Source organism: Hippocampus comes, unplaced genomic scaffold (genome assembly GCF_001891065.2).
Source record: "Hippocampus comes isolate QL1 unplaced genomic scaffold, H_comes_QL1_v1.1 scaffold383, whole genome shotgun sequence".
Classification (NCBI taxonomy): Eukaryota; Metazoa; Chordata; class Actinopteri; order Syngnathiformes; family Syngnathidae; genus Hippocampus; species Hippocampus comes.
In genome coordinates this window covers 444,376-471,967 of record NW_017805407.1, presented here as the reverse complement: position 1 = coordinate 471,967, position 27,592 = coordinate 444,376, and the positions used below count along the sequence as shown (strand labels likewise).

The 27,592-nt window shown below is 42.3% G+C and overlaps 1 protein-coding gene and 1 long non-coding RNA gene across 2 annotated transcripts in view; one reads left to right on the top strand and one right to left on the bottom strand.

The window, feature by feature from the left end:
* LOC109518023 (uncharacterized) overlaps window positions 1-23,747 on the bottom strand; it is a 51,904-nt gene extending 28,157 nt beyond the window's left edge. Inside the window, exon 1 of the long non-coding RNA XR_002168644.1 lies at window positions 23,605-23,747. This is a non-coding gene — a long non-coding RNA (uncharacterized LOC109518023). The remainder of the gene's footprint in view (window positions 1-23,604) is intronic.
* The window catches only part of znf804b (zinc finger protein 804B), a 45,654-nt gene that overhangs the window by 1,524 nt on the left and 16,538 nt on the right, over window positions 1-27,592 (top strand). The window contains exon 2 of the mRNA XM_019873620.1: window positions 9,419-9,424. Coding sequence (XP_019729179.1) covers window positions 9,419-9,424 — 6 coding nt within the window. The remainder of the gene's footprint in view (window positions 1-9,418; window positions 9,425-27,592) is intronic.

Here is a 27,592-nt window from a genome sequence, read left to right as displayed (position 1 = left end):
GTATATGTCTGTGTGTGTGTGTGTGTGTGTGTGTGTGTGTGTGTGTGTGTGTGTGTCTCACTGGAGTCATTACCATTCTGTCATGTTTGGCCCCCTCTCACTGGGTGATAGCACCATAGGCAATCAGACACAGGGAGCCTGTCTGAGACGTTGCAAAAAGTTGTCTTCAACAACACCTGGAAACTTTTTCACAGACTGAAATACGCTGAATGTTTCGACTAGTGGGGCCATGTAGAACATATTATTGTCAAGAAAATATTTGCGTTGACTTCCCCTTTAAGCATTCTGTGTTAGCGTGTCCGGTTCAAGTGTGGCGGCAAAGTTCTCCAGTCGATATTTTTCCATCTCATTATACCTCTTGGAAGATAAATTGGCCTTTTTGAAAATTGTGAGTTCGGTACTGTTTTGTAGCCGCCTCTCACTGCTCGATGTAGTTTGCTGCTCCCCCGTGCACAATCTCCTCCTCGTCGTTCCCTCAAGGTCGATCATCATTAATAAAGCAATATTGTTTTGGAAATTGTTTTTGTTGTTCATCTGCACGCACGGTTAATAAAGCAAATTGTTCCACGCCATCTAAAAAGCGTGTTGAGGATCATGAAATTTTGTGGCCGTGAAAATTGTAACGTTCGGTCTTAAGGTTTACTCTTGATCTCGGACTTTTTGGACTTGGACTTGACTTGCCTCAGACCTTTGTGACTTGAACTTGACTTGAGCTTAATAAGGGTGGACTTTACTACAACCCTAATAAAAAATATAATGACATTCAAGACCAGAACTGAATCAAACATTCTGCATTGCCCCCCCCCAAAAAAAAAACAATGGTCTGTTTTGATTGGCACTGTTGGGAGTTCTACTGTAAATAGCAATATATTTATTATCATGGTTGACTGCAATTGGCTGGCAACCAGTTCAGGGTGTACCCCGCGCCCACATGCAAGCACGCCCGTGACCCTCGTCAGGATAAGTGGCTCGGATAACGGAATGGATATTTTATACTGAAATTGCTTCTAATACTTTTGACTCAGATCACCAGAATATTAGCCCCAGCTCTCATTCGGACTAATTTGGCACATTCATAAACGCATGCACGGCAATATGCAGACTACCATTATTTCCGGTGAACTTTATGGTGCTTGGAAGAGAGACTCGACGCACGGTTAATCCGTCACATTATGCAACATCTTTCTTGACAGTCTTACATATGTCGAAATGTCGTGCCTCAAATATTGAAGCGTGACACGCTGTATTAACTCTGCGTTTCATCTGTCTGCCTTCACCTCTCGAGTCGCTCTTTTGATGTCTCATCCGTCTGTTGCTGCGCTCCCTTATGTCCGCCTCCGCGCTCTTCTGTTCGGCACATGCAAACAATTGCTCGACAGCCAATCAAATGTTCATCGTTACGTCAGGTCATAAAACTTTTGAACTGTTTGGAAGATGGAATCCACACGTAACTAGCGCACTGTGGCTTCTTCTCATCTTCCAAAAACATGCATCTTTGGTTCTCGTGGACTCTGAATTGTCCATGGTTGGCAAACGGTTGTTTATCTGCATGTGCCCTGTGATTGGCTGCTGACCAGTGGAGGGATTTCATCCGCCTCTCACCCAGCGTTCGCAGGGATAAATCGTCCAGCTCACCTGTGATCTCGATCAGGAAGTGCTAAAGAAAATGGATGTCACAACACACCATATGGCATGCGGTCCATGCTAAGTAAGTGCCTTGCTCTTATGGCAATACTGGGACATCTGCCTTACTTTTCTCCTCATGCATTTTCATGAAAGTTCAGATAAGCATGTGTGCAGGAGGGGATGTTTTTTTTTTTTAATGTGTTGCTTAATCGAGCACAAATCCATAAGAGGGATAACAATGCAATGGCACAATATATAAATCGTAGGTGAAAAAACTAAAAGAAAACATACTTTTTAGGAAATAGCATTAAAATAATTGGCCCAAGATGTTTAAAAAATATGTAATAATAATAATTGTGATCAATAAATGATGTGCTGAAGTGTGGCACTTTCTTTTAATTTCTCATTATAATAGGTTGAAGCCATAAAGTGAAATTGTGCTGGATTACGAAAACCATTTTTGTTGTCCTCTCGTGTAAAATTGATTGAATGCATAAAACGCGGTCTTTATCACAAAGAGCTTGTTTCCCTGCGGCTCTTCGGAAGAAAAACTATTGACAGCGACTCAAAGTTAAAGGTTGTCTGTAAAAGTTTTAGCGGCAAACGCAAAAGTATAAGCTCAATTAGGTGACTTTTTCTTTTTGCACACCAGGCCTTTTTATGCGAAATGTTAACTTTCACTCTCGACAGATTGCAGGCAAATGAAACACCCTCATAAATGTGTTCAGTCATTTCAGTCTTGAATGGTACTGCAGCAAGGAGGCTTTTTCAGATTCATGTTCAAGTAAAAGGAGCGGATGAGTGGATATTTATGCACGTAACTTGGATTGTGCCACCTCTGATTTGTAATTGAACAACGCGCTGTTCATAATTTCCTGGCATGAGGATGCTTTACTTAATTTAACAGGAAGCACAAACAGGATGGATGATTATCAAGGAGTAATGAGGCATCAAGCACCTATTTAGACCGGGGGGGGGGGGCGCACCGGACCAGCTTACTAGACTAACTCCATGACCTTTTCCAAGTGTGGCTGTTTCTTTTCAGCCACCACAATGGCATTTAGTGTCAAACAAGCGAGTGTGTGTGTGTGTGTGTGTGTGTGTGTGTGTGTTTGAGAGAGAGAGAAAGAGAGAGAGAGAGAGAGAGAGTCTGTAATCACACTTTTCCGTGAGTTCTTAATGTGAGTCAAGATGGTATTCGAACTTAGGAGAAGTTTGCTGCGTAAGGCAGAAAACAGCAGCTGGTATATATACCTGTGTGTGTGTGTGTGTGTGTGTGTGTGTGTGTGTGTGTGTGTGTGTCTCACTGGAGTCATTACCATTCTGTCATGTTTGGCCCCCTCTCACTGGGTGATAGCACCATAGGCAATCAGACACAGGGAGCCTGTCTGAGACGTTGCAAAAAGTTGTCTTCAACAACACCTGGAAACTTTTTCACAGACTGAAATACGCTGAATGTTTCGACTAGTGGGGCCATGTAGAACATATTATTGTCAAGAAAATATTTGCGTTGACTTCCCCTTTAAGCATTCTGTGTTAGCGTGTCCGGTTCAAGTGTGGCGGCAAAGTTCTCCAGTCGATATTTTTCCATCTCATTATACCTCTTGGAAGATAAATTGGCCTTTTTGAAAATTGTGAGTTCGGTACTGTTTTGTAGCCGCCTCTCACTGCTCGATGTAGTTTGCTGCTCCCCCGTGCACAATCTCCTCCTCGTCGTTCCCTCAAGGTCGATCATCATTAATAAAGCAATATTGTTTTGGAAATTGTTTTTGTTGTTCATCTGCACGCACGGTTAATAAAGCAAATTGTTCCACGCCATCTAAAAAGCGTGTTGAGGATCATGAAATTTTGTGGCCGTGAAAATTGTAACGTTCGGTCTTAAGGTTTACTCTTGATCTCGGACTTTTTGGACTTGGACTTGACTTGCCTCAGACCTTTGTGACTTGAACTTGACTTGAGCTTAATAAGGGTGGACTTTACTACAACCCTAATAAAAAATATAATGACATTCAAGACCAGAACTGAATCAAACATTCTGCATTGCCCCCCCCCAAAAAAAAAACAATGGTCTGTTTTGATTGGCACTGTTGGAGGTTCTACTGTAAATAGCAATATATTTATTATCATGGTTGACTGCGATAGGCTGGCAACCAGTTCAGGGTGTACCCCGCGCCCACATGCAAGCACGCCCGTGACCCTCGTCAGGATAAGTGGCTCGGATAACGGAATGGATATTTTATACTGAAATTGCTTCTAATACTTTTGACTCAGATCACCAGAATATTAGCCCCAGCTCTCATTCGGACTAATTTGGCACATTCATAAACGCATGCACGGCAATATGCAGACTACCATTATTTCCGGTGAACTTTATGGTGCTTGGAAGAGAGACTCGACGCACGGTTAATCCGTCACATTATGCAACATCTTTCTTGACAGTCTTACATATGTCGAAATGTCGTGCCTCAAATATTGAAGCGTGACACGCTGTATTAACTCTGCGTTTCATCTGTCTGCCTTCACCTCTCGAGTCGCTCTTTTGATGTCTCATCCGTCTGTTGCTGCGCTCCCTTATGTCCGCCTCCGCGCTCTTCTGTTCGGCACATGCAAACAATTGCTCGACAGCCAATCAAATGTTCATCGTTACGTCAGGTCATAAAACTTTTGAACTGTTTGGAAGATGGAATCCACACGTAACTAGCGCACTGTGGCTTCTTCTCATCTTCCAAAAACATGCATCTTTGGTTCTCGTGGACTCTGAATTGTCCATGGTTGGCAAACGGTTGTTTATCTGCATGTGCCCTGTGATTGGCTGCTGACCAGTGGAGGGATTTCATCCGCCTCTCACCCAGCGTTCGCAGGGATAAATCGTCCAGCTCACCTGTGATCTCGATCAGGAAGTGCTAAAGAAAATGGATGTCACAACACACCATATGGCATGCGGTCCATGCTAAGTAAGTGCCTTGCTCTTATGGCAATACTGGGACATCTGCCTTACTTTTCTCCTCATGCATTTTCATGAAAGTTCAGATAAGCATGTGTGCAGGAGGGGATGTTTTTTTTTTTTAATGTGTTGCTTAATCGAGCACAAATCCATAAGAGGGATAACAATGCAATGGCACAATATATAAATCGTAGGTGAAAAAACTAAAAGAAAACATACTTTTTAGGAAATAGCATTAAAATAATTGGCCCAAGATGTTTAAAAAATATGTAATAATAATAATTGTGATCAATAAATGATGTGCTGAAGTGTGGCACTTTCTTTTAATTTCTCATTATAATAGGTTGAAGCCATAAAGTGAAATTGTGCTGGATTACGAAAACCATTTTTGTTGTCCTCTCGTGTAAAATTGATTGAATGCATAAAACGCGGTCTTTATCACAAAGAGCTTGTTTCCCTGCGGCTCTTCGGAAGAAAAACTATTGACAGCGACTCAAAGTTAAAGGTTGTCTGTAAAAGTTTTAGCGGCAAACGCAAAAGTATAAGCTCAATTAGGTGACTTTTTCTTTTTGCACACCAGGCCTTTTTATGCGAAATGTTAACTTTCACTCTCGACAGATTGCAGGCAAATGAAACACCCTCATAAATGTGTTCAGTCATTTCAGTCTTGAATGATACTGCAGCAAGGAGGCTTTTTCAGATTCATGTTCAAGTAAAAGGAGCGGATGAGTGGATATTTATGCACGTAACTTGGATTGTGCCACCTCTGATTTGTAATTGAACAACGCGCTGTTCATAATTTCCTGGCATGAGGATGCTTTACTTAATTTAACAGGAAGCACAAACAGGATGGATGATTATCAAGGAGTAATGAGGCATCAAGCACCTATTTAGACCGAGGTATCACTTTAGTGTTATTAAGTTGTGAGGCGGAAGAGGCCTTCGCCGCATTTGAATTCTGTCCGAGATGCGGCTTGGGGGAGATAAGGCCGTGTCCGCGTTGATAAAGATGAATCTACATGTGCAAAGCTTTGAAAGTTAGATAACAGCTGACTGAGCGGGTTTCAGGAAGGTCAGACAAATATACACACTTCCATATTTATCCGCATCCGTGTGGACACGGCCCAATTTATGTGCCTGTCAGAAGGATAAACAGTGTTGTGGTCAAGCCGTTCGAATGGGATCTTTTGTGTGTTTTGCTGTAATATTGCACCTTGGTGAGATTTTGCTTTCCACAAGGTGAGCGAGAACCCTCCTTTACACAGACAAAAAGGATGATGAAATACTTTGTACATCTTAACATCGTAATCAATTAATTAATCAAACAGAGGATGGGACTAGACCCCTGAGTTGGCATTAAATCCACATTCTGAGCTGAGACCAAGACACGGTACGCCACCAAACAAAAATGGCGCAAAAACTATTGCCATGCCTTCTTCTTCTGCATAAATGGCAACAGGTTCATGACACCGGTCAAAAGATTTTTTTACATAAATGAAAATATTTCAAAAATCTGATGGACTTTCCAATCGGTGTCAAAAATACACTTAGCGACACATGAAGCTATCAGTGATTTAATATTTGCCGTCAACCAGTGCTCTGCATCTAGTGGGAGAGCAGTGAATTAATTAGTCTGCCTGTCACAACTCATCGCTGACACTGATAGATGGACAGAGATATATCCACCCATCCATTTTATGAACCGCATTATCCTTACAAGGGCCGCGGGGGGTGCTGGAGCTTATACCAGCCGTCTTCGGGCAGTAGGCGGGGGACACCCTGAACCGGTTGCCAGCCAATCGCAGGGCACACAGAGACGAACAACCGTCCGCACTCACACTCACACCTAGGGACAATTTGGAGCATTCAGTCAGCCTGCCATGCATGTTTTTGGAATGTGGAGGAAAGCGGAGTACCCGGAGAAAACAAACGCAGGCCCGGGAGAACAGGCAAACTCCACACAGGGAGGCCGGGATCGAACCCACGACCTCTGCACCGTGAGGTCAACTCGCTAACACTGGGCCGCCCAGAAATATATTATTTGAGGTAAATAAATAATTTCCCACGACCTCTGCACCGTGAGGTCAACTCGCTAACCACTGGGCCATCCAGAAATATATTAGTTGAGGTAAATAAATAATTCATCAACCAATTTATGATACACGAAACTGGATAATGGTACAGCGGTTGGGGAAATTACTGGGCTAGAACAGCCGTTCTGAGATCTCTCACGGTTTCAACATCGGGAATGTCGGACCTCACTTATGTGGATGAAAGGCTGGCTCAAACACACTCCTGCTCGATAGGTGCAAAGGGCAAGTAGACAATCCATCCTTTTTCTACAATACTTGCCTTTGTTAGGCTCACAGGTGAGCTTGAGTTGATCCTGCCTGCGGCACAATCCGCCCATCTATTTGGCCAACAACAACAACAACATTCGCAAACAGAGTAATTGCTGGATCCGTGCTGAGTGTTCAGGGCTAGCAAGGCCTTCTGCGCTGGCCTCAACGCGATCAAAAGCATTGAATGACATTTATGATCTAAATTCTAATATAAATTCCAAGAAATTATAATTCACAACAAGTCTATTCTGTTCATTTTTGCAGCCTTTCTCAGGTACTTGTGTGCACGCTACATTTTTTTTTTTAACCAATCAGATTGCAGATTGCGCGATGTGTTGCCATGTCAATCTAATTAGTCCACCGAAATTCTAATATAAATTCCAAGAAATTATAATTCACTTATTCACAACTAGTATATTCTGTTAATTTTTGCAGCCTCTCTCAGGTACTTGTGTGCACGCTACATTTTTTTTTAACCAATCAGATTGCAGATTGCTCGATGTGTTGCCATGTCAATCTAATTAGTCCACCACCTTCAGAATCAGTAGCGCTGCAGGTGATTTAGCTTCAACAATATGAGCAACGCGGCTGTTTCTTGAACCAGTCAGATTTCCACATTCGTCTCACAATAATGTCAAGAATAACATTTGTCCGTCTTCCGATCGGCTGGTGAAAGCAAGCCAAGCTCGTCTGTAGCGTTCCGTGCACATGAATACATTCATTAATCAGCATCTCGGATGTGCGTAATGCATTTTGACTTCCATTGTGTTTTGCCATTTCTTAAATGAATATTGATGCTGAATTGATTCTGATGATGTCTGCGGCAGAATAACGGGCTGTTATATTGCATTTTAGTGGAATATCAGGGGTTTCTTTCATTATGACATGATAGTGGCGGTATGCGTAAAGAGGTGGATTAAGTCTGTTAAATCCCCCACGAAATTAAGGCCCAGGTGCCAAACGCGCGGCTCGCCACTGGTAATGATACACTCAATACATTTTGCCAGAGAACTGTTATCATCACCAAGGCTCCCACAGCTCTGTGTTCTGTCGTTATTGCTTTCGCTGTAAAGCTCGAACAAAGCAAATGGGAAAAAAAAAAAAATCTACCTGAGACCTGTTTTTGCATGTTTTTCTTTTGAAGTTCCAACAAAAGCTGTTGTCATAGAAATGAATGCCCCCAGAAGACTTCATTTTGAAATCTGTCCCCCCCCCGCAAAAAAAAAGTCTTTCAGAAACAAAAACCCTGCATTAGTGGAGCATTCCACAGCGGGGATTTATCAGAAAGTGCCTGTCAGCTCATCAAGGATGGAGTCAGAAAAGTGAGCGGCAACAACTGCCCCCACTGTGACTGCTACCTTCTGTGCGCCGTCTCTGCGAATGTCCCTGCGGGATGCCTCGGTATGTCTACGTTCGACATTGCTCCTCATCGCCAATTAGCCGCTGTGACGGGTCTCTTGGATGTGCCTTAACTGCTGTCCTCCTCATTACATGTGTGCGTAACAGTTACCGATGAGACGGTTTTCCAAATCTCATTGCCGCTTTTAATGCTTTTTATTGAGGGCAGGCAGTAAGACAAAAAAAACACGAGAGGACCGAGGCCCATCTCTGAATGAATTCATGAACATGGGCCTATTGGAGACCCCCCCCCAGTAGAATATTTTATATCCTTGTGCATGCATACTAAGCTGAACATCCGCTTTGATGTATATTTAACTGCCGTTGCAAAAAAAAAAGATGAATCTGTGCCTGCTGTCAGAATGAGTGCCAATGCCCCAGTATGCGTGTGTGTGTGTGTGTGTGTGTGTGTGTGTGTGTGTGCATTTGCACCTATGCGACTCCAAGTGGTGGTGGTGGTGGTGGTGGTATGGGGGTGCTGAACAGTGTTTATGTAAATGAGATAGCGTTTAAACATATGCCCTCAACAATTATCTTGAAACAACAATTTAGCCGCGTGAAAAATAAAATAAAAATGAACCTGAGCACGTTGGAAAGAGCGTCGTGCGTGGCGAGATGGGGAGGAACCAATTGGTTCGATACTTAAAAGCTCGTGGCTGTCAGCGCGAATCTTTGTCACACTGCAGTGCGACAAAGAAGTCATGAGGCTTCGTGGGTGGTACACAATCCAATGTCTTCACACTGGAATAATCAAAGGTGGGCATTCCATCAGTACTGACGGAAGGTCCGTCAGTTTGTCCCTGACGGACGCTCATTTTGCTGAGGAGTGACGAATTGACGGGAAACTTCTGAAAAATGACTTAAAAAGCACAGACGGAGGCGGGTTTTTTTTCATCCGTCAATGTAATCATCACTAACCGGGGTCAAGTAAAGGCAGATCTCACAGTCCGTCACTGGCCGACGTCCATTTTGCTGACGACTGACTGAAACGTTTCAGGAGTTAAAACAGCTGCAGGCAGCCACCAGTGTGCTCCCATGTTGCACAGAGGAGTAAGAAGTCAAGATTGTAGGTCAAAATGATGTCATCAAACAACCATGATTTGCTGACGAGCGATCTAATATCGAATTGAGCGAACCTTGCAGAGATATCTGGAGATATTGGTTTGTTCAGAGGTGGACAAACTCTACTCAATTTGAGGCTCTCGACTTTTTGTTCCTTTTCATTTCTTTTGCCAGCTACCTGTCACTTTTCTAATCGGGGTGGGGGGGGGAGCATCTTTAACTTCAGAACTCAGAATTGATGTGCAAGCACCTCATGCACCATACAGACCCATCTGCAAACAAATATAACGACAAAATTCAACTTATATACCAAGAGGACTTTATTTTCCTTTTTTGGGATGTTTGATTGACGATTGAAGCATTCTCTCCTTCTACTCCTATCGGGCCATTGTATGTCTCACTTATGCACAAATCATTTTGAGTTGTGGTCAGATAGCCCTGAAAAAAATATGCTTTGTGTAGTCGACATTTGCATTACATAACTGTCTGTATCCATTCAAATATTACACACACACACACACACACACACACGCACACGCACACACAATAAGAATTCTTTCCACCACAGTAAGACAAATAAATCTTATTTAAATCGTCAACTGATATCCACTACTTTACCCAGCGCAATATTAAATAACGATCAGGAGCGCAACATTTTTTTCCTTCGGCTGTGTAGACTGAATGAAATGCGGTCAATGTACTGTATAGGATAACTAACGTCTCGTCAGTCAGCGTTGTCTACTGCCCCTGAGTTGTATTTAGCAGAGTGGCTGAGAAGTAGATTCTATTTTGTGGTTCGATTTATAAAGGGTTTACGGAAGGTTGAAATGAAATAAAAGCAGCCATCGAGTTGTTTCTTGAGTACTGGAAAGGTTGTTATGGATTCAAGGCTTCCAATGCTGCGCTGAATCACGATCACAAAGACGCACGCCCGCGCGCGCGCACACACACACACACATACACACACACGTCAAAGTAAAACCATTTTAAAGTGGGCAGTGAGTGTGGCTGAATACTTAAGTAGTGTATGACTGTCTCATTCCTGCTGACCACTGCAAAGTGCTCCTGCTGATCACCACTTATGTCCTCCATCACACTCAATGTGACCATTTGTGTGTGTGCGTGTGTGTGTGTGTGTGCGCGTGGGTGTGTGTGTTTAGGGGAGAAAAGGTGGATAATTGGGACGGATGGGTGAGCCAGGACAAAGCGAAAGAGGAGAGGGAGCGAATGAGACGCTCTGCATTGATTTTAACACTCTCTCAAGCTCTTTATTGACATTTCATTTAGCTAATGAATTCATTAGCGCTTCATAGCATAATAACCTCCACTTGATAGCCGGGATGGTTCCCCCGAGGAAATACGCTATGTTTACGCTACGGCTCTTCACCATTTTCTTTTCCAAACTCAATCTGCGCTCTTCTTTGATTTGATTTTCTCCCCAGTGGGCCCCGTTTCTTATCTTTGACTTCACACGTTTAACTCCTGTATGTTTCCAAACTGCAAATAGAACCACCAGCGCAGGCATCGCAACATGCCATTCAGGAGAAGTGATTTCCAGTTTGTGTTCTGTTTAGTGTGACCCTTGTTCATCTACTGGATGGTGATGTTTTTTTTTTTGTTTTTTTTTTAGTGACTTAACTGAGGGATGACTCACTCGCGCATATGTATTTGACCTTTGACCTGCTGTTTTTATTGCTGTACACACACGCACACACACAGAGCCTGAACTTACGGGACTTGAAAGACCATTTGAGCCTTTTGATAAATTATTTCTCCGACCATCAGGAGGGCAGCACATGATAAAACAGAGCAAAAGCGAGGTGGCAGCACACAATATGTCATCACATTGGATGCGTGATGCTTAACCACCATGGTGACACTGTTCCTATCCAAGAGCGTCCCGTTTTCATTCAGTCATTTCATCCATAAATACACTTTAAAATGAATGCGGTATGGTTATTTTCTACCCCCGTAATTGTACCTTAAAATAACAGTGGAGGAGAGAATATAGTTTATTGTCAGCCCGGGGGGAAAAAAAGTTTGAGTTTATAAGAAAAGAAAAGGAAAAAAAAAAAAAAATGATATAAAAGTTTTATGGGCACTCAAAAGGCACCTTCGCTCCAGGCCGTTAATTTCGGTCCTCTCCTCGGTCATTCTACTTTAGCCTTCAAGGCCTGCAGAGGTGCTCCGGGAGAACATACATTATTGTTTTATTGTTGTTATTTTATTTTAATTTTGCTTTATTTCTCTCGTATATTTTTTCCCCCCTGCTACATGAATTAATGCTGCAGGAACACTTAAACGTCCCCGCTGGGAAGCATGAAGTCTTCATCACAAATTCCTTTGACTTGCGTGATCATACACAATATTCTATACTACAATCATTGTCCCGCTTTATAACTGTAGCAATTTACGACGACAACCAAGCTTCTACACATTTGGAGAAATTTTTGTTTTTGTAAATTATCATTTTCATCCAAAATGGATATTTAGCCAAACATGTTAGTACAGCTAGCTAGCATAAGTAGAGAAAATGAGTGGATAATGTGAGAATATGTGTTGTGACAGAGAAAGATTGTATGTAAGCTGTACTACCATTTTGTTTTGTTTTTAAATTGAACCACGAGCAACATGGTGCAATTGTCAAGGAAGATGCAGTTGGTCTAAGCTAATAGTAATTATTGTTATTGTTGTATTAATATAGTAATACAAAGAGAGGACACGTGTCATGATCTGTTTTTGTTCATTTGGTTTGAATTAGATCGAGTTTTGTTTCTTGTTTTCGACGTGTCCCTTTTTTTTTTGTGTCTTGTCTTGATCCACTTGTTCTCGTCAGCCCCGTCCCATAGCTACATACTTAGAGCCAAGATACCGGATAGGGAGACTTGCGACGCCATTAATGACCGATTAAATTACAATCACAACTAACTTCAAGTTTAAAATTGTGTGCTCCCAAGAATTTTGCACCCCTACGCCACACCACTGGAGGAAAGAGTGGAAACATGCACACCTGTACACGCACAGCAGATGTCCTACCTCTCACTTTGCGTATTACCTTGGGACAGATGTTTGCCTGTGTGGTCATTAGTAATCACAGCATCAGATAATTACCTGGAGTCACACCAGCACATACAAACACACTCTCTCTTTTGCAATTAATGTGTGTTTGATAATTACCAGGCGCTTGGCCAACCATCTGGAACAGCAGCTCAGGTTCAAAGTGACTGACACGCCGAAGAACCAAATCTAACACACACCCTAAAAAACTCACAGTTACAGATGTGGATTTGAGATATGGCGGATGCTTTGCTGGCATCGACATGATTTGTGTCGAGTGGGCTCACCAACTGTATAGAAACTGGGGGCTACTTATCCGATTCATGAAATGGGCTACCAGTTTGATACGCACTGCTGCCATAACATTCATTCATTCATTTTCCAGCACCCTCCCAAGGGTCGCGGGGGTGTGGAGCCTATCCCAGCTGTTCGGGCAGTAGGCGGGGGGACACCCTGAACCTGTTGCCAGCCAATCACAGGGCACACAGAGATGAACAACCATCCACACCCACACTCACACCTAGGGACAATTTAGAGTGTTCAATCAGCCTGCCGTGCATGTTTTTGGAATGTGGAAGGAAACCGGAGTACCCGGAGAAAACCCACGCAGGCCCGGGGAGAACATGCAAACTCCACACAGGGAGGCCGGAGCTGGGATCGAACCCGGTACCTCTGCACTGTGAAGTCGATGTGCTAACCACTGGACCACTGGGCCGCCCCTGCCAAAACATATTTGCTCAAATAACATTGAATTATATATTATTACGAATAATGAATGATAGTCTACGTGGAGACATCAGATTTTTTTTTCACAAAAATTACACTAGTCAACACATTTTTACGAAATTATTTAATCAGAGATGCAAGCAAACTTTTCTAGATCGATTTCATGCACTGATTCCGACTCATGCCACACTCCACACAGGAAGGTCTGAGCCGGAATCGAACCCTGCACCACTGCAGTGTGAGCCCAACATGCTAACCAGTCGATCACCACTATTTTATTTTATTTTCCAAGACCAAGGCACTCTGTTACGAATGTGGTCCTTGTCTGCGGGCACCATGTTGGTGACCCTCATCTTCCTCAAGCCCTTTCACATTTCTCTATTGCTCTTTTTCTCATTTCTCCAGCACATTCATTTTTCAGGAGTACACTTTTGTACTCCTAATGTGTGTGTGTGTGTGTGTGTGTGTGTATGCATTTGCCATATATTGGAGTTGTGTGCGTTTTGAGCGATAGAAATGCAATAATATTGACGATGATGAAAAATCCTTCAAGGAATTTACCATTCAATAACTTTTTTTTTTGTTTTGTTATTGGTTCCTTTTTCTGCTTCTGTATCTGGATTCATGCATCAATATGTGTAAACTGTCTAGAAATGGATTTGGGGATACATTGATGCATTAGCTCTTCCATTCACTTGTTGTATATTTTTGGACCTGCGTGTTAGAATACCGGCGTTGTGTGCTTTTCTGCGGCTGACATGCAGCCTGGGTTAAGAGCAGCTCAGACAAATTAATTATCTCTCCTCTGGAGGAGGGATGATTCACTGCGGGTGGGAGACGCTGCGAACCAGCACCCTCTGGTTGAGCGCAAGCCAACAAATTACTCCCAGTCCAAGAGAGACCAAGGGGCTCTGTCTGAATAAAGCAACCTGGAATTCATCCTCAGTTTGATCTTTCGAACCGCCTTGCACACAGACACACGCTTTATGAAAATAACTGACTAAAAGAGGATGTGCAGGCATTTTATAATTCACAGATCAAAGAGGGTGAAGACTTTCAATGCGCCTGGGTACGTCTCGCCTAGCAAAAAAACTGATGACATAAGATCAAGACTTTCATGTGTTGCATTGCTTTGCCATCCAGCGAATGGCTTTGCTACGGAGCTTTCGCACTGCTGGATGGAGCATGACACGAACGCAGGATGCCCCTACTAAAAAGAAAGCGGAATGATTATTCAAAATAGGGGCATGCACATTCCAGATTGGCTTAGAGACTTAAAATAGTCGTTCCCTGAAAAAAATGTGTCTGGAGGTGTGAGTTGGAGAAAAAAAATTATATGCTTGCATTTATCATAGTGGTACCAAAAGAAAAAGTTAATTCTGCCTAGAAAAGATTTATTTTGCAATTTGATGGCGTTATTTTATTTGAGTTTGTCTTAGTGCCCTGCGATTGACTGGTGGCCAGGTTGCAACACGTCTCTCACCCAAGGTCAGTTGGGAGTCGGGACAAGCTCCATCATGACGACAAGTAGAAGAGATCAATGAAAAGGAAATGTTTTTAAATTTGGATTTATCTTTTTTTTTTTTACAGAATATCACAGTCAAGTTGACCTCTTAACCTTGCACTTTCTCCTCTGCCCACCGTTAGATCTCCCTGAGGGGAACCACCGGGATGTGGAGACAGGGTCATTGTCGTCATTGTCATCAATGAATGCCATGACAAAATAACATGTCAAAGAATTAAACTGTTTTTGCCACATATCTTTACTTCAATAGACATTGTGCTGCTCCTTCTAGTGTGCGCGCCTTGGCCACCTGGGGGCAGTATAGTACAGACCTACAGATCTAAAGGGAAGCGCTCATGTGTCCTCAGTAAACTGGAGTTGTATGCCCTTTCTTTGCACAGGATAAAGAATATGGGCCTGTCTGCACCCTCTGTGTTCAATGTAAGCAGTGTCCATCAGTCTAAAGGTTAGAACATCGCCACACCGATGCTATACATTAGCTTGTCTTTTTACATGTTTGTTATCATGAAGGGAAGCAAATAGCCAGCCTGAAGCCTCTTTTTTCAAGAATTGTCCATTATCTGCCCAATTGCAGCTTGTCATCAAGTCGGGTGAGTCGAGTTTACTGTCCCCATACAATGCTCTAATCTCAAATGGAAGTCGGAGCAAAATATATCACCTGAACGCGTGCATCACAAGGCTGCACTGTGCTCTTCGTCTTCTTGCCGATGCATTGTTCACTTGTGTGAATGTACTTCAAGTTTGTGTCAAATGAGTGCGCGTGCATATAAAAATGGGCCTATTTTGCATAAATTCTGTGCATGTTTAGTCATATTCTGTTTTGGTCTACTTAAATGTGTACATAAAAGAGGCCAATTTCAAAATTGGTATCGTTAAAACGAGTGCAGTGTTTTCTGTGCCCATAGAGTCAAATCATATTAATTGGACATAAAAGGAAAGTTCCTTCATTATGGGTTGTTCTCATACATCTTTATTTATAAAGCACTTTCATATATTATAGCTTCATGCTACAATGTTGTATCAGTAACGATCTCAACGAGGAATCAAAACGCAGCTCCTCATAACTCATTCCGTTTGTCCCGGGCAGTCTTAACATGAGCCACAATGGTGCCAACAATCCGCCGCAATTATCATGAGCCACAGCAGGATATTATTTTATTATTTTTTTTTGTCTTTGTGCAGATAGAAATGCCAGTCGCTCAGCTTAGCGCTGTGCGCGGAAAGTGTTTGCTGTTCACCGCGGGGACAGCAGCCTCGCAGTGGTCTGCGTGTCGCCCCCAGCTAACAGCCACCAAGATTTGGCTTCCTCCTTCACACAGGGAGGGAGCCGGCACCGTCTTGTCTGTTTGCGTGTTTCACTTTGGCATGATAGTGTTTCGATATGTTGCTGCAGTGCATCAATGCATGCTGAGAGGAGGACTCTGAGGATTAGTCACAACACCAAAATGGGAAAGCAGGTGTCAAAAAGACTGACAAATTGAAAGGGAAACCTCACACTTGAGAGTAATTGTGTGTGTGTGTGTGTGTGATCATTTCATGGGTATTCATTACTTCCTCCACTTTTCCTCTGCCGTTAAGCCCACAGGCAAGCAGTAAACACATACTCTGGATCTGCTTCCCTTTGCTACTTATTTTTCCTCTCTGACATTCCTGCTGCTTCGCTCTCTCTCTCTTTTTTTTTTGCTCATGTTAGTCAGCTCCGCATGTGTTTGTGTGTGTGGGGGGGATTCTTGGGAATGCATATGCAAAATCCCCCTGTGATCTACAAAAAGCCACACATAGGCACAAATGAGGGGCTTGCAGAATAGGGCACTTCTTGGTCTGAGCCAAGTTCACTTAATCCTACTGAGGTGTGACAACAAGGTTAGCGTGTTGGAAAGGCTAAAAAGAGCAACTAATCTGAGCATTGACAAATCACAAAACAAGCCAAATTCTTGCATCTGTTGTCTTTCAACGTGGGCACGTTTGTGTGCTCTTCAAAAAAAAAAAAAAATGTCAGCTCGTTATTGATGTAAATGAGTGTCATTGGCTAAGGAGGAGGCAGAATTCCCAGGCCTGATGAGTGGCTTAATGATTCATCAGCCTGACTTAAGCAGGCATCAATAATAGATAACAGAGTGGGACACGCAAGATTGCTCGCCCCTTGATTACAGTGCTCCACAACCCAACGCCCCACTTTTTCCCTCTTCTCACCCCCCGCCCGCAAGAATAAATAAGAAAATGCCATACAAAAGCCCCGCCCCTCACACCCACATGCACCTCCCCCTCAATTCATTTCTATGTCTCTTAATGTCATCTCACCTCTCACATCCTTAAAAAAAATCTCATCTGATCCTCATCTCTCGCCTCTCTTTCTTTGCTCTTAATCCAGTCATATGAAAAAGAGGGATGGATGGAGAGGCAGAGTGATGTGACGACGAATCACACTGACAATAGAGGAGCAAGCCACAAATGAATGCAAGTTATCTATGCTGTATATATATATTGTGTTTTCGCAGAAACATGAAGGTTGGTATTTGTAACTGTTATATATACACACACACACACACGTCTCCCTGCCTATGTGCTCATCATAAATAGTATCTGTACATTCACATATGTACATTTAACATTAACATGTGTACTGTCGGGCGGCCCGGTGGTCCAGTGGTTCGCGCGTCGACCTCACAGTGCAGAGGTACCAGGTTCAATTCCAGCTCCAGCCTCTCTGTGTGGATATTTGCATATTCTCCCCAGGCCTGCGTGGGATTTCTCCGGGTATTCCGGTTTCCTCCCACATTCCAAAAACATGCACGGTAGGCTGATTGAACACTCTAAATTGTCCCTAGGTGTGAGTGTGAGCGCGGACGGTTGTTCGTCTCTGTGTGCCCTGCGATTGACTGGCAACCGGTTTAGGGTGTCCCTCGCCTACTGCCCGAAGACAGCTGGGATAGGCTCCAGCACCCCCCGCGACCCTAAGCGGATCGGAAAATGAATGAATGAATGAATCTTGAATGTGTACTGTCTGGAGGAAGTCAATGACCAACTGTTAAGGGCTTGAACGTAAAGTTTTCAAAAGATGCGCTCAAAAAAAGTTATTGAATGCATGAAAAGATATCATAAATAATGCCAAATTCCTCGATTCATGAACCTCAACAACTGTCCTCACTCACCCCTTCTCAATCTAGCCCAGCCCGCCCCCCGCCCCCCCTCGCTTCCATTCCAAAAGTTCCTGAGTTGGTCGGATTTAGTTGAGCGTTAAGAATGTTGCCATGTAATCTCTAAATCGCATTAATCTTGTTTCCCAAATCTCCTTTGCCTCCAACACTGATTACCTTCATCCTCTTAACTTGTCTTTCTTTTCATTTGTGTCGTCACTCTTCGATGTCAGATTAGAGTCCCAATTTGATCACGTCACAAGACACAGATGCAATCCTCTCGGAGGCCGTCAATCAGCAAGTGATCAGAGTGTGTGTTTGAGCGTAATTTCACAGATGGAAAGTTTTCAAGAGGGCCTTTTGTATAAATATCAAGAGGGTGCACTCCATTTTTTGCAGGAGGTACTTAATACTGGAGATGATGACATTTCCTCAGAGTTGAAAGAAGACTGATGGAAGGGCGACTGAATCAACAAGTGCTGTCAAGGCTTAAAGAGCAGAGCAAGGAAAGAGAAAGACACTGAGCATACCGAGCATGAGAATAGACCATTGTTGAGGAAGAGCGAGGGGGGGAAAAAAAAAAACAACAAAGATGAAGTGTGGACGGGCACAAAATCTCAGCAACCTCACCGTCGAAAGGTTGCCGCTTTCAATAGACTGTAGTTGCCTGTCTTTCTCCTGCCTCAGATCTACCGTGGCGGGATCACCAAGGGAAAACAAGAACAAAAACAGGCTCCATGCAGAGCATAATTACAGTATACATGTTTTGTCTGAGGAAGACCAAGAGACAAGCTCACGGCTACATCCGTTACACTCGCCGTCCTTTGTCTTCCTGTAATTGCTTTTATAGTGTTCGCCGTAATGTGCGCAGAGAAGAGCAAGGAAAAGCAAAAATTGCCTTTCAGAGAAACAAATACAAGTCCCTAAAGAGTGCAGTGAGCGAGTAGGGGGAGAAAATGACAAATATCCCGTAAAAAAATAGAGCCATAGTTTGGGATAGTTGGGGGAAATGGAACATTTGCATTGCAATGGTAGAATAGTTTGGGATTGTTTGTGACAGTTCATTTTTATTTTCACTTTGTTAATTCAGTTAATTTTAGCTAGCTCAAAGTAAGTTTTTAGTTTGTATTGAATCTTGTGTTAAACCTTTATTTTAATTTAGTTTTTATGAAAGTGTTTTTTTTTTGGGGGTTTTTTTTTTTTACATTTTTGTTGTAGTGATTTGGTTCATTGTTTTAAAACAACAATAACCTCGAGGGAGGTTTCCACCAAGCAATTAAAAAAAAAAAAAAGAAAGAAAGAAAAGAAAAAAAAAAAGCAGCCATCATGTTCGTTCACCTTATCCTGCACACTATGAGAAGTGGATTTTGGCCCCCAACAGAGCTGATCAATGATAGCGCGCACTGCATCTCAAAGGCCCCTGTAGAGGAGAGATAAAACTGGATGTTCAGATGGACAGAAAAAAAAGCAATGGGGCGGGGGGGGGGGGCGGGTGGAAGATTCTCACCGCTCACTAGAAAGGTTCTTCGGACTCACATTTTGATGGACAAGGAATTAAATGTTGCTTGTGATCTTATTGGTCGGGGCCTTGGGACTGATCATGGATTTATGATTTGTGCTTCAACCCAGCACAACAAAAAATAAAAACCCTTATTTTGCCCCTTCTCTCGCTTGTAGTCAACAGCACTGGGTCTTGTCAAATCCAATATGAGTTTTTATTGTGGTTGTCGTTTGCAGTGGTGTCCAAGTAAGCGGAGCCGTTTGTTAAACATTTCCTTATTTTGCTACAAGAGAGCACAAATGTTGACAAAAAAACACACAAAGGGCTCTATTTTGTGTATCCATCGCAAAGTGAAGTCTGTACTGTATGCATGATTTGAGTTTTATTCTGGTATTTTCATAGATGGCAGATAGGAAAGGGTGTTTGCGCCGTTGTGGGAGGGAAGCGATACGAGTTGGTTGCTGTGCAATGGAAGGGGCTCCCCTCATTCGCTTTAAATTCAGCACAGAGAGACACTTGTGATGATAAGCAGATTAGAAAATGGTTGGATGGATATTATTGACATAAAGCAGGAAAATGTCTTACAGGAGTTGATTGTGTTCTCACGAGAAGTCAGCAATCCACTGTATAAAATACAGTCAAACCTGTTTTCGAACGTCTCTGTTATTGACTAAATCGGATTTCGACCAGAAAACTGGAGATTTTTACTCCTCAGATGACGACCGAAAACCGGTTTGACCGAACTGAGCAACCCCGAATACGCCACTCGACTCCTCTTGGCTTCCTTACATGAGGAAGTGATGCTTCCTCGTGTAACATTCATTGTGAGCAGACATTTGTTGTGATTTACGCAAATCTGACTGTTTTTAGTTTTTTTTTTGTGTGTGTGCGTTATTTCTGCATCGTGTATTAGCCCCTAATCATGGGCTAATAAAATAGTTTCAGATTTCGAACAAATCACTTTTCGAACAGCTTTCTGGAACGGATTATGGTCTAAAACGGAGATATGACCGTTTATACACAATTTGTATAACAAACAGCTGGACTTCTTTTGCAACTCCAATATCCATTGTCATGATTCTGTTTTTGGTTTGGTTTCCACCTGTTCCACCAGCCAGGTCCCTTGTGTTTACCAGTCAGCTCCCTCAACCCTTTGTGACTTGTCCAGGCATTCCTTGTTGACTCGTCAGTTTGCTTGCATTTAGTTCCCTGGTCAGTCTTTCATCATTGTTACTGTCACGTTGTTTTTACTTTTCCTGTCATAGGTTTGTTTGTTTGAGTTTTTTCAGGACTTTGTATGCGTTCTGGATTTAGTTTTCCCAGTGTGCCCCTGTAAGTGTTTTTGCTCATGACATTTGGTTCAGCACATCCTGCCTCCGTGCTCTTTGGATTCAGTACTATCACAGACTTATGACATCCATGAAATAATGCAATCCTGATAAATGGTGAATTGTGATGCTACAGCACGCCACACAATGGAAATGCTGCACAAAAACTTAGAAAGCAAGGGCATGTCAGGATCGTAACATACTGGAGGCTACGTTCAAAAACGGAGGCCCCAGAATAGAATTCCAACCGTACAAACATGAGTTCTTAGTTGTACTGAATTTCCACGCACGCTATGCAATGTCCATTGGGAATTGAATATCCTATAACATGAAATCCAATATTCTTTCCAAATAATTGTGATGCAAAGTTTGAGGATCAAATCGGAGGAGGCGCACCCGGCAACAAAGGGCACATTGTGCATTAGCAAATATAATCTGCTCATAATTTATTCATTCAGTTTGTTTCATGCATGCTGCTCAACCTCAAAGGTCAGCGAGAAGAACAATGTTTTTCTTTGTCAGGCAAGAAACAACAAAACAGAGGAAAAATGTATGAGGAACCAGGCGTGTACGGCTGTTCCTGTTCCTGCTGCTGCCGCGACGACGACTCGGGTTCACGGGCATCGAAGGCATTTTCAGAATTAGTGACAAATGGAGACGGATTGTTGAGCAACATTCAGACTACATTTGTTTATCTGTGTCATGAAAAATCATCACAGCTAGCTCGTTGCTTTTCTCCGAGTTTACGATTATTGAGCACGCGGCACGAAGAAACACTGCGGCTGAATTTATGCAAGTGGAGCATTTATCACACTCGCCGAGCGTCAAATTATCATCGACTTTGGCGCAGCTGCATCATTCACCTCGGCCACTGAGAGCTGTGAGACGCTGATGGAGGGGGAAATGTCTGGGATTTTTTTCCTCCCCCCATCATCCTGTCACTTTTTCACTTGCAGTCCCAAAATTTATTTTTCTTCACATGTCACATGAGACTATTGAAATGTTCTCAAAATATTTTGCTGTTTTTATTTTCACGCTGGTGGCAAGTGTGGAAATGCCCCTGCAGTACCAGCAAATGGCACTGTGCTACCACACACACACACACACACACACACACACACACACAAAATAATATTAAAAATAAATAGTTCTCCCAGGACCTTCATGACCAGGCTTGAAGCATAGATAGTCCCCTTGTGGTCCTCCGGCACCTGCTGTTTATAAATTTGCTCTCTTTGATAAAGAGCATTTTTTTTCATGATACATCAAGATTTTTAAAATGTAAAAACTAAAAAAAATTACATTCTTTTATCGATGCCCCCCACCCAAGTGTTGATATCTGACGGGCATTTGTTTGGGCTCTCGTGAGAATTGTGCGCCTTGCTGATCCACAGTGAACGTCAGCCTCACCGCCTTTCACCTCCCTCTACATAGCGCTCATGGAGCAGCAACTCAAAACAGACACGGAATGACAGCGTTTGTATAACCTCCTGATTGTTCGGTGCAAAATGCACAATACTGTACTTAAAATAGCGGCGGTAAAAATATGACATGGCTTGCACTATAGAACCGACGTTTCCTAAATACTCACAATCTGTGTCCCACCTTTTGAAAATGCTCGCCTTGTCATTTAAAGATCACTCATGCTACTATAGAGAAGATTTTTGTACAAATGAAATCACTTTTGCATTGGTGTAAATTTGATATGTATCAAAATATATAAATGGTATAGGTCAAAGGTTTGCATTGTAGCATATGACGACATCATAGCATTTGTGGCGAAACGAGGAGATTTCCACCCAATTATTTGAGCTTTTTTTTTTTAAGCGCGTATTAAAGTAGTAGCCTTTGGCATTAATCTTGGGTGGGGTGGTCATCAGAAATTTCGTGAAAAAAAAAAAAAGTAAATTTCCCCAAATAGCCAGGGGGATTCTGAGCCGGTCCTGGGCGCCGTGGCTGACCAATAATTTTATTTTTGCATTCCAAATACTGTTGAAGCTAAATAGCCTTGACATGCTGATGTGAGAAACATACAAAAAAAAAATGATCATCCGTTGTTATTTTAACACCTCTGTGACACAAACGTTACATTGTGTTGTTTGTCAAACTCTATATGTACACAGTACATTCAACATTATGCGTTCTGCTACCACAAGCTGGTTTCATCTTGACTGCGACGAGACATTAATATGAGCAATATCCCATCTCTCTTTCTGTACATGTGTAGACCGTAGAGTTTTGGTAACTCCAATGGTGTTTTGCACAAACGTGTAAAACAGGAGCAGACAGAAGCACGCAGGCGAGACAAAGACATTGCCTGGTGAGGGCATGCAGATACTCACGCATCCGTCAAATAAATAACCTGAGGGTAGTGGCCATGAAGGCATAATAAAGGCAGTCAAGGGAGATGCATTAAGGTTGTAAATATCAGCTCATTATCGCTCTGCTGTCTCGTTTGGCACTGTGTACGTGTGTGCGTGTGACTTTGTCAAACGGAGATCTTTAGGTCATGACAGCAGCAAACGTGTCATTAGCACCATAAGGCAAAGCATAAAGAAAAAAAAAACAGGCATTAAACTTTTGCATGCAGAAATAAATGTGTGTCTGACAGAGACAGATAGCAAATAGATTAAGAGAGCAAACATATTTGCCAGCGCAAATGGAATTGTCCAGGCTAGGATGCTAATTATGGATTAAGATAATTAAACGCCTAATTGGGCTTGATAAACACTTACAAATTGCATCCTGAATTGATACGACATGGCCCAGACGCAATTAGGAATCATCAGAATTCAACAAACGTCATCTAGTCTTTCGTTTTTGACGCCATTTGGCAGCAGCACAGGGATATACATTTTTGGATAACATTTTCATTGCAATCGACGTATTGACAAAATAAAAAAAAAATACATAAGCATATGTAATTATCACATGAAAAATAATAATAAATCACCTCACCGTTTGTCATGAACGTAGTGATGGAAGATCCCAAAAGGTAGGCAGGTGGGAGGAGCAGGGTAGACTTGACACAATATAAAACACTGAGAAAACTAACTCCAAAGCAAAGTCCTGAAAAAAACAAAAAATAAAACAACCAAACAAAAACCCATGGTGGCGGCTGCAGTGCACAAACACTAACGGAAACAGTGACAAAAACAATGACCCGACACAAAGTGGTCGGGCAGGGAGTCCTTTTAACAGAAAACCTAATGACATGATGCCTAACAGGTGTGCTGCTGTAGGAGGAGCCCGACAGTGCCACCTGTTGGTCACAAACAGATCCACCGTGACACCGTCATAGTCTAACCACAAATCCCTATAGTCCCTTCCCACACAAAACTAGCATATTCAAAAATTGCACTTCAATGTTGCAGTCCATCGGAGTTGAAAAACGTGCTTGTTGCATTATTTTCATCTTTTATTGGTCACACTTTTATTGCAAAGATTTATATATATATTTTTTTTCTTAACACTTTCATGCACCCTGTAGCCTAATAACACGATAAGCTGTCCACTGTAGTAAGTGCTGTGCCTGAAAGGGTTAATGTCTATGTGTTATTGGGCTGCTTTTACCTTCTGAACTCTGAGGTCTTCCAGCTCTGGCCTTTTACTCATTCATAAAGTCAGGACACGCTCCCAGCGAGGCATCATTCCAATATTACAGACTATTTGTGACACAGTCCACACCTCAGGGCAACGGAGGATGGTAGTTTGTTTTCAAGAGCAGGCTCAAAACCTTTTTTCATTGAGCTTTTAATTACGAATTATTCATTTGATTTTCTTATTAAAACATGTATTTTTATTTCATTTTTTTATGATTGGAATGATTTTACTTTCTTCAGCGTTTTACTTGCGGCAACACCTGTGCTCTTGGACCAGTTCTAGGCCGTGGTCAGCATCATGCCTCATTGCAGCCTGAGTGACCCGTACGTGGCTCTTGCTACTGCACTGAGAGTTCCAGTGTTCTGTGACTGCATTTTGTGATATGTTCCTGATACAGACGGTTCCTTAAAGTGTTCTTTCCGCACCTGGATGCTTGCCTGAATGCTCTGTACCCAGCCTTAGATCATAATGTCATAATTTTTAACCTGTGAGTGTGTGTGTCTGTGTGTGCGTGCTCTTTTGTATGTCTGTGTCAAATGCTGTATGAAGCACTTTGATCTGTTTTTTTTTTGGTATGAAAAATGCTTTATACAATATAATACAATGCATCCTGATTTATATAGCACTTTCACAACAGCTGCAGCTGTAGTAATGCGCTTTACAAAACAGTGAACATAAAGTAAAATAATAAGCACAACACATAACATAACAACTTTATAAAGTTTTATTGGTTGATTTTATTAATGTGTTTATTTATTAATGATATGTAAATGAATATGATTCCAGCTTTGACAACAACAGTACCATCAGCACACAGTCAAGCAGGAATTCCCAAAGACTGAAAATGTAATGGTGGTCTGGGAGAGTAATTCTTGGTTAGGTATTCTTATTTTTTTTCCAAATGGAACATTCGTTAAAGTAAAGAGATGTGCCAGGTTGCCAGCGAAGCTTATGAGGTAAGGGCGGAACTGCCTCGCGCTCGAGCCACACACAAATATGGCGCAGCTCAGCCTCTGGCTAGCGAACGAGACGGCCAACTTGTTAACACGTTTGAAGCATCACGGTTAGATTAATATCGAGATTAATATCAGTGCGGCATGACAGAAAAAGAGGGCATTTGCAAACGCAGCTTCCATGGGCATTTAATCAACCACCCACTCCAGGGCTCGTCAGACTGAGTAAAAGCAATGACAAATACCATTGGGGGGTTTTCGAACATAATAATTGAGACTGATCAAACCGGTGTACTAATTTGAATCCTCGACTTGCTCAATGAAGGACAAATGATTAACTTTACTGAAAAGGAGATTTTAAACTGTTCTGTATTAATTATTCATTTTTGTGCATGCATTATTTTATGTTAATTTAGACACTCATGTTTTATTACTGCTCGTATTACTAGCAGTTTGCTGATGTTTGTTGCATTTAAAATGTTATTAAATGTGTCTGTTCTGTTTTTATTTATTTTGGGGGGTTGTTTTGTTTTGTTTTTGGGGGGGTTGCGTGTGCGCATGTGACGTAACTACATTCTCGACGGTGATTGGCTGTCGCCAACTACGATGGACTTTGCTGATTTCCAATCAAACTGTCTATTTTACACATCAGCTTGTCCGTAACTTTTAGGTGAAAGTGATGTCGTTGAGACAAAAACAGAGAGAATCTGATTTTGTTGCCACTGGACTTTTTTTTCTTCCCCTCCCCACATTGCTTCCCGGATTGATTTTGCATTCAGAGATTTGTTTTGTCCTACTGTATTGCTTTTTTTTTTTGGTTTGTTTTTTGGGGCAAGTTTGGATCAGAACATAATTTAGTCGCAATCGTAATTAGAAAAAAGTACAAATTGAGCCATTACAGCATTCTTGTCATTTCAGATTCGCCACCGCTGCCAAACTCGTGTGGAGAGACAGAAATTGTCCCTTAAAATGTTATTCAGGCTGCCATTAACCTTTTGATCTGAGCTCACAATCACTCATCAAACTGGGGCAGCAGCAGAAGAAAAAAAAACTAAACTTTTTGTGTAACTGGAAAAATACTACTGGTATTTTTGAACAAAAGCGAATGCATACACAAAGGTAATGAAGACATATGAAGGTGGTGAAAAGGAGGATGCATTCTCCACGGCACACTTACTGTCTCTTGCGGCATCTTTTTCATGAATATATTGTATATCATTATTATGCAATGTGCACAGAGTCGAAAAGGCAGACGGGCCATATGTAAAACACTTTAAGCGTGACTTTCTTGGCTGCAACAGATTAAATTACATCCTGCCAGTTCTGCTTGATCAGTCTTCCTATTTGTGGCATGGCTGGCGCCATAAGCAAACAAAGCGACGACCAGCCTGGAAATGCATTGAGATCATTCAGGCCCGTGGACATTAGTTGTGCTTTTTCTTCCTCCAATCGGGTTGACGGATGTGTGAGACTGCATGCTCTGAATGTTGCATATGGCTGCTGGTGCATGACAGTAAAGGAGAACTCATGTTTAGCGTATAAATTCAGCGCATCGAGTCGCAGCATGGCAAGTTGTGACTTTCAGCGCTACCTTTTCTCGTGGACAGTCGGCTGACTTTTCAACAGATAATTACACAATTATGTGATATTAGGTTTTGTGAACCCAAACGGGACAAATACACACACGCGCTGCTCTCAATCTCATCACAGAGGCAGCACTCAAGAGAAAGGCCGTTCTGGGTGATTGGATCATTTCCTGGTCATGGCTTTAGGTCTGCAAGAAAGATCGATAAAACACACACACACACACACACATGCGTGTGCACGCACACGCAGGATCAATGTATATTACTTACCTTTCTGCAGAGATTCCTGTCAGCCTGCCCGCCCACTCTGACTCCAAATCGAATATGAACAAAAGTATTGAGACAACTTTTAATCAAGCAGCCTTTCACTAGGCAAGCAACCGCATTTATCATCTTAAACTTGTAAAAATGCAACTACCTTTACCTTAGCATAAGCCAGAAAAACCATGTGAGTTTTCTCAGCCAATCAACGACAAAGGCTAATTGGATGTTTTGCGAAGTCCAGCGCAATGATTATAGGGTCCAGATTTTGAATTTGCATTATACGACAACCCTATGGAGGTTTTATTTATCCGGTGATTCAAAACCACTCTTCACACACAACATTACAATCGCGTGTCATGAGAGATTACAGCGAGTTGTTTGTGGTTGACTTTGCATTGAAATTCTTCTTTCTGGAATGGCTGTACTGTCTTTTGTCAGAAATAAATGAAAGGTCTGCGATTGGCTGGCAACCGGTTCAGGGTGTCACCCGCCTACTGCTGGGATAGGCTCCCCCCGCCCCGTGACCCCCGTGAGGATAAA